Here is a 12,712-nt window from a genome sequence, read left to right as displayed (position 1 = left end):
TGTTTGCAAACACACACACACACACACACACACACTATCCTGTCTATTAGGCCTGTGGTGTGTTGCAGTAATCGCTGGCCCAGCATGATCTTACTGAAACATTGGCACCAGCATTAAGACAAACAGCCCCCTCCCTTTCAAACAAGACGACCCCCTGCTGTGTGCTAACAAGACTATAGCAACCACCCTTACCACACACACATTTTCCCCGTAGTAGTTATCCTACATGCAAGAAGACACATGCAAATGTGCATGTACAAACATTTTCATGTAGGCCACAGAAACATATTTACATTGTAAGATATAAGGGCAGGAGTTTTTTCATTGCACTGGACTGTGTCTAAATGACAGACGGCATCAAAAAGGAGTGTTTCCTTGTGGCCTTCACAACCATTTGTTTACAGAAGATTAGTGAAATTAATTTTATCAAGCTCATCTTCAATGTGAACCAGGAGTTTTGCATGCAAAACTGAGTTTATACTGGTTTCCAATTAAAAACCAGAGAAACTAGTTTGTCCATGTGGCTTTAAACAGCGAATGAGCAAAACTGTTTTCTCTTTAGATTTAGACAAGTTAAAATTTGAATGGATCAGGCACTGATGATTGGGAATATGCTGTATCATCAGCAGCAATGACAGCTCTTTTTTCCTACTTGTATAGGTTGGGACTGGAAGATGTTTGATCCACTGATTAACTTGAAAGATTGTCAATGAAAACCAGCTAAAGTACAGAGCAGGCTTCACTGGGGGAAGACAGCCATATTTTTTTGTTTAATTCATTAATTTGACAACATTAATGAACCGAGAAATCCTGTGAAATTAGTCAAAAAGCTAATTTTCAGAAACTGCCCAGATATTAAAGTAGCATTCTTAAATTCTAACTTAAGAGCTGTGACAGAATAAAGTGATCTGGTGTTGTGTAGGTACAAGATGTAATATTTCCATCCTCTGCAGATGAATCCTGTGAGTCTGCTGAGAATCTGATTTGCTTACTATTTTGGTAATGGCAATCACTACAGCACTTGATGCTCCTTATCATTTGAAGGTAGACGTTATAAATTCAGTAGAAAAAACAGCTAACATTTTAGTTTTCTCCTTCATTTCATGTTGCATTTTTGAGAAAATGAATGATTGAGTCAAGTGTTTTGACCTACAACCCACCACCAAGAGAACAGGCACTAATGTATTAAGTCCACACCCTAATTAGTTCATTTGTATCCTATTAGTTGGCTGTCTGCATTCCTATTTACATTCCTGCATAATGTATTTATTTTTTGATAACTTTTCCTTGTTTGTAAAGGGCGCTGTGACTCTGCGTCTGTGTGTGTCTCTTGGGGGAGTGCAAACAAGGGCAAAGTGATTATAACCCTTCCACCAGGGTGAACATTTTAAACAAACACCTATAGAAGGAAGTCTTGATTGACTTGACTTACTCTTCCTCTCCGCCCAGGCTGAGGGAGTGTCCTCTTCCAGCTCGTATAAAGCCAAATGCTCCCGTGTGTTACAGAGCATGCAGGCAGAGACGCGGTGCTGCACCGACACAAAGGAGTGAGAGAGAGAGGGAGGGTAGACTGGAAGTATCCACAGATTTTCAGAAAGTAAAACGCCTGTGTTGGATATCACACGTACTAAACATACTCGCAAACTGCGTGCGCATTAGCATGAGTTTGGCACTTCTCCTGGATTAACTGGACTTGCAGCCTGCTTGCAAAAAGCAAGTTCGCTCTGACTTTGGAGGACAAAACGCGCACAGAAAACAACGATGGATAGGAGCATCCCGGGATGGTGCGTGCTGTTAACCCTGGTTCTGCACGGAACGCGCTGCTTGGCTGCCAAAGAGCTCCAGTGCCAGGAGATCTCCGTACCTCTGTGCAAAGGCATCGGCTACAACTACACCTACATGCCCAACCAGTTCAAACACGACACGCAGGACGAAGCCGGCCTGGAAGTGCACCAGTTCTGGCCGCTGGTGGAAATAAAGTGTTCCCCCGACTTGCGCTTCTTCCTCTGCAGTATGTACACACCGATCTGCCTTGAAGACTACAAGAAACCGCTGCCACCGTGCAGGAGTGTGTGTGAGCGGGCCAAAGCTGGATGTGCGCCGCTCATGAGACAGTACGGCTTCCCGTGGCCAGACCGGATGAGATGCGACCTGCTGCCCGAACAAGGCAACCAGGACACGCTGTGCATGGACTACAACCGCAGCCAGACCACCACTGTCTCTCCTGTGGTGGCGAAGCCAACCAACCGACCCTTAAAGCCGTACAACACCAAGAAGAAGAGCGGCTATGGTCGTGGGATCCCCGGTAAGCACAAACCAGCAGCGTCTACGTGTGAAACGGGATGCTTCTGCCGTGCGCCCATGGTGCCCGTTACCAGCGACAGCCACCCTCTGCACAACCGCGTTAAAACTGGACAGATCTTGAACTGTGCCATTCCGTGCCACAACCCTTACTTTACACCAGAAGAGAGGACTTTTACTGCCTTTTGGATCGGCCTGTGGTCGGTTCTGTGTTTCATCTCCACTTTTGCAACTGTGGCGACCTTTTTAATTGATATGGAGAGGTTTAAGTACCCGGAGCGCCCCATCATATTCCTCTCCGCCTGCTACATGTTCGTGTCAGTTGGATATATTGTCAGACTGATCGCTGGACACGAAGAAGTTGCCTGCAATAGAGAAAACGGCGGAGAATACATTCACTATGAAACCACTGGTCCTGCTCTTTGTACCATCGTTTTTCTGCTGATCTACTTCTTTGGCATGGCCAGCTCGATCTGGTGGGTGATTCTGTCCCTCACTTGGTTTCTCGCTGCAGGTATGAAGTGGGGTAACGAGGCAATAGCCAGTTACTCACAGTACTTTCATTTAGCCGCCTGGCTCATTCCCAGCATGAAGTCCATCGCGGTTCTGGCTCTGAGCTCAGTGGACGGGGACTCCGTAGCCGGGATTTGCTATGTAGGCAACCAGAATTTGGACAACTTGCGGGGCTTTGTGTTGGCACCGCTGGTTATCTACCTGTTCATCGGTACCATGTTTCTGCTGGCCGGCTTCGTCTCGCTGTTCAGGATCAGGAGTGTTATCAAACAAGGAGGCACAAAAACTGATAAACTGGAGAGGCTGATGATCAGGATAGGAGTTTTCACTGTTTTATATACAGTCCCGGCCACTGTCATAGTGGCGTGTTACTTTTACGAGCAGCATAACAGGCAGACGTGGGAAATTACGCACAACTGTACGTGCATGACGGACCCGAACAGGCAGAGGCCAGACTATGCTGTGTTTATGCTGAAATACTTCATGTGCCTCCTGGTGGGTATCACGTCGGGAGCTTGGATCTGGTCCGGGAAGACCTTGGACTCCTGGAGGACTTTTTGCACGCGGTGCTGCTGGGGTAGTAAAGCCTCAGCGGGCTCCATGTACAGTGACGTGAGCACTGGACTGACCTGGAGGTCTGGGACGGCCAGTTCCGTCTCCTGCCCCAAACAGATGCCACTTTCCCGGGTTTGATCAGGTGGATTGGACGCCCAGTTGCCCAATCTCATGTCATTTGACACTAAAGACTTAAAACCAGCTTTCTGGGGGCAATGTGTCATAGAGAATGATTTTTGTTTTGTTTTTAATGGGTAAATTATTAAACGTCAGTCCCCAAACTGCTAGTTAAAGTCAAGCTTTGTTCCTGAGCACTCCCCTAATGTGAAAGTTTAATGGATTTATGCTCCGGTTTGCTTATAAAACTTAGATCAGTTTGACTTATGGAAAGTGCTCTTCCCTTGCCTTCTTCCAGTGACGTCCAGGGGTTTTGAATAGAGGGTTTGAGAGGGGGAGGGGTGACTAATTGTGTTGGGATTGTCCATCAGCGTGTTGTAATTAGCACATTAATGAGCGCCTAATGGCTTCTCTTTAAATAATGAGACTGCCAGCAGCAGAACAATGTACCTGGCACGAAGAATGCAGAGTCTTATCTGGGCTTAATTGAATGCACACAGCTGACAAGATCCCCTTTGTCGATAGGTTATATGGTATATCTGAGTATCTCCTTATTCTCACTGCAAAGAGCCGCTGTGTCTTAAACACAATATTCACAATGAGACTGTTCTGCTAGAAATGAGGCCATTGCTGGGCTGTTTTGTCTACAAGATGGATTTATGCGTACATTAATCAATGCCTTAATACTGCCTCGTACGGGTTGCATTTGCGCATAAAGTGTATTTATATAATTATTGGTGTACATACATTGTACATTTGTACATTGAATTTTACGAGACTGTAAATATATATAATTTCCATTTTGATAGAAGATTTTATTTTGAGAATAAAACAACTTTTATTGAACGTTTACTCATGTTTCCTGGTTATTCTCAATACTTGTTTCTCCTGGAATCTGACACTGTCAAACTGTGTATTTCTAAGTTTTTGTTTTTAAGTTGTTGATGCAATTCATGCCTTGAAGCAGCATCTCAGTATCCAGACTAATGAGCAGAGTGCGCAAGGTGCTAAAGTCTCAGCATCTCTGTGCGCAATGGCTGAACTATGACAGCTGTAGTTTCATTTATATTTAACTAAAACATGTAAATTGCTTTTGTAGTCACGTGGGATAAGCTCTATTAAGCGTCCCTGGTGCTGCAGATTTACATGCTGTGAGACGAGGAGAACAATATCGGCACGGCAATGGTGAAACTACAGGTGGTCTTCTTAGTTTAAAGCCCCCTGCGCTTAAGATTTGTTATTAACTGTTGACTTCTGTTCTCTGTCGAGCTTAATGTCTCACATTTTACTTTATCCCACATAGATCGCCCAGTCTTCAGTTATTCGTTTTTGGAACAGCGGTAGTGGAAGGGGGACATTTGTTATTCCCGGTGTTATTTTTGGTTTGGCCATCAGAAGTTAAAGAAGAAACCGTCTGTTAAGCCAGGACAAAAAATGCTTATTATAAGAGGTTTAAGCTGAAGGCTCACATAACTCTTAATAAGATGGATCATTTACAAATGTGATGACCGAGGCTTCTAATTAAGACGTCAGAGAGGAGAGACAGATTTGAAACTCTCTCCATCGTGATCACGTCTCTGCAGTGTGTGGTCCGCTTATCCTGTTGAACATCATCACCCCATTGTGGTTCTATTTGTGTCCATAATTTGGAAAAGGAAAAAAATGATTCCTGTTCTCCAGCATGATAAATCCACACGCTATTCATAAACTCAAATGTTACAGCAAAACCTTATGTGTTCAAAATTGGGGGGGAAATTGTACTTCGCTAAGAACGAGGGAAACGATAATAAAATGCCGCCATCTTCTGGTCAAATTATTAAAAGCTGTCAGCCATCAGTGACTCACAAAGCACAAAACTAACAGTAGCAGCTACAAATTAGTTTAATTTAACATAAAGCCTGAAAAACCTTCGTTTAATCTGAGAGTATGAAGATAAGGCTCAACTCTTATGTAAGATAATGCCTCTAAAAACAATCTGTCATCTTAATGAAGATCCTTTCAAAAATTTCCATTTCCTTTTTCCCCAAACACTCCCAGTTAAAGCTGTAAAGTTTCCATACATCACAAATCATATGGAAAATTAAATTAAATACATATTTTACGAATTTTCAAATCAAAAATAAGGAGAACAGTTGTCTTCACCTATTAAGTGGTCAGTGATTTATTTATTATTTTTTTGTGAATAGGTGTTTATTCTGTTTATGGGGTTTGTTTTATTACTATTTTTAGGTAAACATATGGACATTTCTGACTCCAACATTAAATGGCTTTTAAGTGACCTGATTCTGTCTGCACACAGGGCATCAGTTCGAATCACTTATTTCCTACAGAGGCCATTTTGACATGTTTCAATTTGTCTCAGAACAAATTGCTCTGCCACTACTTGTTAGGCATGAGACAAGTTTGCTTCCTCTTCCCGTGGTGTGTGTATATTTGTGTTGTGGCAGGGGGGTTGGGCATGCTCCCTTAAGCCCACAAGCAAAAAATCAACAGAGGAAATGGGTCGAGAGGTCGTGCCCGATCCATCTCCTTCTAACATAAACAAGACGCTGACTTGCCAGTTCAGCTCATCACAGCCAGATCCTATTGGTAAAACCCAGAGAGCCCAACTCGTCTTAGTTTCCTCCAATTAGGATCTTCGTGAATGCAGTCTTTGTATAATGACCTAATTCGATGTCAAACTGACTGGTTGGGAATAAATCATGTTAAGATGTCTGAATGGCTTATATGGGCTGTTAAAGGTCACATAGCAATAGGAACCTTTAATTTCATAGAGTATACAGAGCTGGGGGGAGAGCATTTAGCTTTCATTATCAACCATTGTCATGTCAGGGCTGATTTACAATGCAGTCTTAAGCAAACAGTGCTAACTGACAGGTCTGTGATGGACGGAGGACCTCACTGCTTTCTGTCTCGGAGCATGCTAGAACAAATGCCACATTACTCTGAAAAGAAGTGTTTAAGGAAAATGAATGACTTAAAAATAATAATAAATAGCTGCATGAGAAGTTTGACAAGCCAATGTGGCCAAATGAAAACCTGCTTTCTAAGCTCTACAGTGTCATAAAATTAGCCCACTGATATTCTAATAAGCTTATAAGAAATAATTTTTAATACCACTAGGTAAAAGTGAATGTTTTTTTATTTATCTGTGTAGTTTTTGACAGGATTACATAAATGCTATTAAGACCCATCAAGTTTACTCTACCTGCATTTTTAAAATCGCAAATGCCTACATGTCAAGTTATGCGAGGTGAAGGGTGCAGAGGTCACAGGTCAGAGGTCATATTTGTCTGGCATGCAGGGGCAAAAAGATCAGCCCACTAAATAATTATTAGCTGTAACTTGATCGCTTTGGACATATCTGATTGTGCAGAATGGATTCCTCCAGTAAATGTCTTAATGATTAAAACATCCACTTTGTTTTAGATGTTTTTAATTTTTAATTTTATTTTCATTTTTCTTACAAGCAGGGACAGAGTGAGCAAAGATTATCTTTCACTTGAAAATCAGAGTTATGACCAGGGTTAATAGAATATGATTGATGTGGGCATTTGCCGTAAAGTTTATGGTTCATTTAAAAAGTGTAGGTGCTAGCACTTTTGGATCTCTAATACAAACATGAATCCAAAACAGAGTCCAAGATGCAGAGTAACAAACAATGCAAATGGCAAGATAACACAGAGGGAAAGAGGCAGGCAGGAAATCAGTACGATGCAACAAGGGAACACAGGTAAGAGAAGGTTACTTATACACATAAGGGGATGAGAGAGGTGGAGAAAACCAGAACATGGGAACACCAGACACCAGGAATCTGAAAATGCAGGATTACAAGTGTAAAAAATAAAATAAAAATAAAAAAACTCAACCTACAACAGAGATAAAACAAAAGGGTTGAAATAATAAATAAAACGCAAACTTGGGAAACAAACTGAAGATTTTTAATAATAAACAGGATTCAAAATGACATGACAAATAACGCTTTAGTAAGACACTAGAAAAGGGGCTTCTAAGTGTTTATGCTTTAGAAGAAATGATAATTGCATCAAGGTCCTTTTTAATGATGTACATAAAGCATAAGCTTTGCTCACAGCACAAGCCAGGGAAATGCTGGCTGAAACATTTTCTCCTTTTCAAAAAGATTTTCATGTGTTTGCTGAAATTAATTCGTGAGCTTTTTTGTCTTCTGCTTCGGCTCTTTAATAAGCTAATCTGCAGACAAGAAGCCACAGCTACTGTAAGAAAACACCTGAAAGCTATTCAACATTTCTTCACATAGGCTCGTTGTCTCTCTCTCTCTCTCTCTCTCTCTCTCTCTTATTTATTTATTTATTTATTTACGCTCCAATCCCTGTATCAAGAACATCAAAGGGGGCATGATAGATTTTCTCTTTCTCTGTATAGTCATCAGGGACAACCTTATCCTCCCATTCATCTCAGCTACATCCTCATAGGTGAGAAGGGTGCTGAGGGATCAATATTTTTGATGCCTCTGACATCTTCTCTGATGTGCTGCTGTGGTCAATGTTGAGTTTTCCCTCTTACTTCTCAATCTCCTCCGTCTGTCACCCATGAGATCCGACCGCGTTATAACACCGGAGGCGCTCGCAGGTTGATGCGTCAACTCCAGCTGAGGATCGATGAGAAGTCTAAGTGTCAACTCTTAATTCTCTGCTTTGTACTGATATACAACACAGACTCCACAAAAGAAGAACTTGGTTTCAGAATTAAACATTTAACAATGAATGAAATATGCATTTATTTTTTTATTAAAAAATGGAAACTGACCAGAGCTTTAATCAAAGAAATAATGGATCACACTTACATGGAAATGTAAGCATTAGTTATGTTTTATCAATCATTACAGTCTTGTATATGATTTACTTTTATAGGTGTTGAACTAAATTGAACTGAGTTGAGTTAAAAAATTGAATTGACGCTCACTCCTTTCTGTCCTGTTGGCTGTGTTTCTCCTTTCTTGACCAGAAGGTGGCAGTAAAAGCAGTAATCAGCAAACTATTAAAGAAAATCATTGAGCTGTAATTATTAAATAATCACCCATGACATTGAACCCAAAACCAGAAGTATATAAAGACATTAATGGGTTTCCATTGATAAAGTTCTGTGCATGGCTTCCCTGATTTGGTTGAGAAGAAATTCATTGACTGCAAAGTTCATAATGACAGTGTCCATGCTGTTGGGCCTGAGTGAGAATAATTGTGTGCAGCGAGGTTCCTAAATCTGGAGAAATGCCTACAGTAAGGAAATAAGAGATGTCCAGCTATCACATATCAGCATAATGCATAGATGTCCACATACTTTTGCTTTAATCACATTTTTATGGAGTTTTAGACACTTCTGTAAAAGGTTCTGTGTGTAAACATCTTTTAATTAGCTGGTCTGACCTGTGAAGCAACACCAGTGACAGTGCAGTCCTTTGTCAGAGCACCCAGCTGATGACGTGCCAGCCTCCTAATACTGCTTTGTGTTTTAGCTGCCCCAAATAGCACAGCAGGACAATGAGAAGAGCACGAGGCATGTGTTAAGGAGTCATGCAACACTGTAGGTGCTCTATTGTTTTGTTCACAGTCACTGATTTAAACAGACTGAGCTCAGTAATTACATAGAACTACTGCATGACAATGGACAGTAAATGTTTCTTTGAATTTAAAATAGTGGTTCGCACTGTTGCTTCACAGCAAGAAGGTCCTGGGTTCAAATCCACAGAAAGGATGAGGCCTTTGCGTGTGGGTACTCCAGCTTCTAGGAGTTTAGGATAACTGGTGACTCTAAATTGCCCATAGGCGTGAATGTGAGTGCCCCTCTGTGTTGGCGCTGTGGCAGACTGGCAACGTGTCCAGGGTGTACCCTGCTTCTTGTCCTATGGGGCTGGGATAGGCTGCCAATCTGAATTAGATGAGCAAATAAAGATGGATGGAAAGTCATCAAAGTATTGTTTTTCTGCACAAGTTTAGATATTTATATGGCGGAAATGTCACATAACTGTGTTTAAAAATGACTTCACACAGAAATTGTCTAAGTGCACAAAGAAACCAACAGTTCTTACTGTGAGACAAATAATAAAAGACGCACAACAAATAATCAGTTACTCACGGGAGAGAGTAGATTACTCAAATGATGAAACAACAGCAATGTAAAGCCTGACATTCACAGAAAATATTCATCAACTGCCCATCAACTACTCCTGTACTCTGTTGATGTTCTCCTTCATTAGAAACAAACTGTGCGCCTTTACTGTCAGAAAAAAGCAAAGAATAGATCTAATGTGTCATGACGGCATTATTTCATCTTTTTAGCAGCAGCACTCCCTGACCTGCACGTTAAAATGTAAAAGTTTACTTTGCATGTTGAGCTGATCTTGTTTGATGGAGGTGACTAGGCTGAAGTCTGATGTAACCTGAGCAGGGTTAGCTTAAGTCAGGTCATGGCGAGGTCATCAGCTGGTCATATGAGAGGTCAGAAGTCAGGTTGGTGTGCATTGGTTGTGGCTGCTAGACGTACTGCGAGACACAGTAATCCAGACAACAGCTGAGCACTGTTACCGCTACTTTATTAAGGTCAGCCTCGATGAAGCAGTCGGGGATTTTTTCCTTACTTATTTTGAACGCCTCCTTTTCTCATAATGAAACAAAAATAGCTCAGGGTGTAAAATTAAACATGCTCAGACCTGCCATGACTGTTTCATAGTGTTAACAGTGAATTTTGTCGTATCAAGATGGCTTTGATTCTTAGAATTTAGCTTTTTTTTTCGTCATGAAAAAAATGTATTTATTTCTAATATGTAGCTGCTCAACATGTAACATTTGACATGCTGAAATACAAAATCTGCACTGTGTGTTTTAAAGCAGCATTAAATGATTTTGAGCCACTTGGAGGAAATTGAAGAAAATGTAAAGCAAAACTCTGACACATTATGTTCTTTTAATGTTGGCATGATGTACATGTTAGTTAGCATTTGTGTTTACATGTATAGAGAAGCACTACAGCATGGTTAGGACCGTTTTCCTTCTCCTTTTAGCTCTGGTGTTAATCTCCAACAATATCTGTATTCATTAGTAGAAAAACAACTTTAGGTTTCTAGCTGGTAACTTTATTTTTCTGCAAAATTAAAAGGATAAACACATTTTATGAGAGTGGAGTGGTCATCAAATCAAAACAACATGCTAAAAGATAATAAAGTTCTGTAGAGCTGGAGGAAGCTGCAGGGCTCTCGCTATGAGGTCCCTATTTCAGAATTTACAGTATTTTATCAACTGTAAATTTTATTAGTCCATAATTCCCAGAACTTCCTGGTAAAGAAGAATTTATTTATTCACATCTAACAAAATATTTGGTTTTGTTAATGAGGTAAATGTGTGTGCAGGGCCAATAATGAACAGCCACGGTCAGCCAATTAGACCCATGCTCTCTTGTCTTGAGAGCCGTCGTTACGGCACTGCCGGATTGGTGTTGTTGCTCTGGGGTTCGTTGGTGATTCCTTGTCTGTTTGAGAGAACAGTGGAGGTTTTAAGTGGTGCTGAGGGGCAAAGTGAGATGACACTGATGTGCTTGTGGGTGACCGAGGCTTCACTTCTTTGCCATCTGTATTTTCTGGCCTCTTGTCATTAGCTGCACTAGTTCTAACCGTGGTCCCAACACTCGCCTTCATTTGAAAAAGTCCACTATTTGCCACAACTCCATCAGCAGGTTTTTCATCTCTGAGGCCATTCACCTTTGAGCTTCCACTTGGGCTGGATCGTCTGGTTAAAAGAATATCAGTGTCTTCTGTCACAGTTGCCACTCTAAACATGCTGTTTTGCTCTCTATTACTTATCTCCTCCATCAGCATCTCCCTCTTCCTCCTCCACCTCAGCATTGCTTTCACAGAGTTCACCAAATCAACCAAACTTAACAGGACTGATAAAAACGCAACGCAGAGCATGAAGTTGAGCATTAAGTTCTTTTCTGTTGGTCTGGATATGTAGCATTCAACTCCAGATGTGCAGGGAGCCTCATAACAGAGGAAACTCTTAGGAATCGACAAACCAAAGAGAAAGAACTGGGCTGCGCTAAAAATAGCTTCTAGAAGAATTCGTAGAATTATAACTATGAAGTAAGCGCCGTAGAAGCGTGGCGCTCCCACGCATGACCTCCCAAGTGGGAGGTCATGAAGCAGGGCTTTATGCGAGGACGACTCTCTCGAGGATTCTGAATTCTCGCTGCAAGGCGAGCCTCCTCGACTCCTGCCCCAGTAGAAACCTCCAAAATAGGGACATGACAAAACTTTGTGCATGATGTAGGTGGCAAACATCAAATGGAGAAGACCGAGAAGAGTAAGGTGGAAGAGCCAGAGACGGAGGACAGAGACGGGAGCAAATAGATCAAAGCACACGTTAGAGCAGCCTGGCTGCATGGTGTTACAGTTAAATCTGTCCTGTTCGTCACTAAAGAGCGTGAAGCCGGCCAGGAGGAGGACAAGCAGACGGAAAACCAACATCAGTACCCACCAGGTTTTGCCTGTAATGAAGATGGTGAATATGTCTGAATATGTGCTACCAAATCTTTTCAATGCCTAATAAGAAGCTGTATTTTTTAAGTAAAGTTAAATACAGCTAAATAAGCATATAATGTATTAATGTTAGTAATTTAAAAATAATAGCAACAGTAAATTGTCACAGGAAATCCTTTTGTCGTGTTAGAGTGATAAATCATTATAAAGCACCCGCTTATACACAAATAATTCATGAAAACGTTTTAATGATTTCACTCGTTAATTTGAATATTCTGCCACACCGACTTACCAATAAAGGACACATTTTGATTTATAGTGATGAAGAATATCTCTTTTGCCCCCATCATCCTCATTCAACGCCTCTTTTAAACTGGCAAGTCCGACTTCTGATGATGTTTCGAGGTGATGTCACCCGAGTTGCTCTCTCCTTTAACTTGCTTCTAAAATCACAATGCTGATCGTCAGCGCTTCCCACTAAACACACTGACCTCTAACGCGCTGATAGTGCCTCTTACCCTGTCTGCAGAGCACAGGACCTGCGGAGAGAGCTATTCTTACCGTGCTGCCATCAAAGCATTGTTGGGATGTCTAGGTACAAGTCAACTTTACTGGAAACTGGCCGTCACACTCACACATGGCCAGGTTTGTTATCTGTTAATCATCCGCTAAAGTGAAACAGGCAGTCACACCACAAAATAATTAATTTGATACTAA

General features: G+C 41.4%; 2 protein-coding genes across 2 annotated transcripts; one reads left to right on the top strand and one right to left on the bottom strand.

The window, feature by feature from the left end:
• The first annotated feature begins 1,510 nt into the window (after window positions 1-1,510).
• LOC308412746 (frizzled-8-like) lies at window positions 1,511-4,338 on the top strand. Its single transcript, XM_080907298.1, has one exon. The coding sequence runs from the start codon at window positions 1,762-1,764 to the stop codon at window positions 3,505-3,507; it is 1,746 nt and encodes a 581-aa protein (XP_080763424.1). The 5' UTR covers window positions 1,511-1,761; the 3' UTR covers window positions 3,508-4,338.
• Window positions 4,339-10,443: 6,105 nt separating this feature from the next.
• Window positions 10,444-12,500, bottom strand: LOC308383366 (gap junction delta-4 protein-like). The gene is made up of 2 exons (XM_080861283.1): window positions 12,288-12,500; window positions 10,444-12,003 (listed from the first exon to the last, which is right to left on the bottom strand). The coding sequence occupies exons 1-2, from the start codon at window positions 12,349-12,351 to the stop codon at window positions 10,901-10,903; spliced, it is 1,167 nt and encodes a 388-aa protein (XP_080717409.1). The 5' UTR covers window positions 12,352-12,500; the 3' UTR covers window positions 10,444-10,900.
• Between the last annotated feature and the right edge of the window lie 212 nt (window positions 12,501-12,712).

This window comes from Rhamphochromis sp. 'chilingali' (assembly GCF_963969265.1).
Source record: "Rhamphochromis sp. 'chilingali' genome assembly, chromosome: 16".
Classification (NCBI taxonomy): Eukaryota; Metazoa; Chordata; class Actinopteri; order Cichliformes; family Cichlidae; genus Rhamphochromis; species Rhamphochromis sp. 'chilingali'.
Note: the sequence above shows the minus strand (reverse complement) of the source record. Positions and strands in the feature narration are given on the sequence as shown.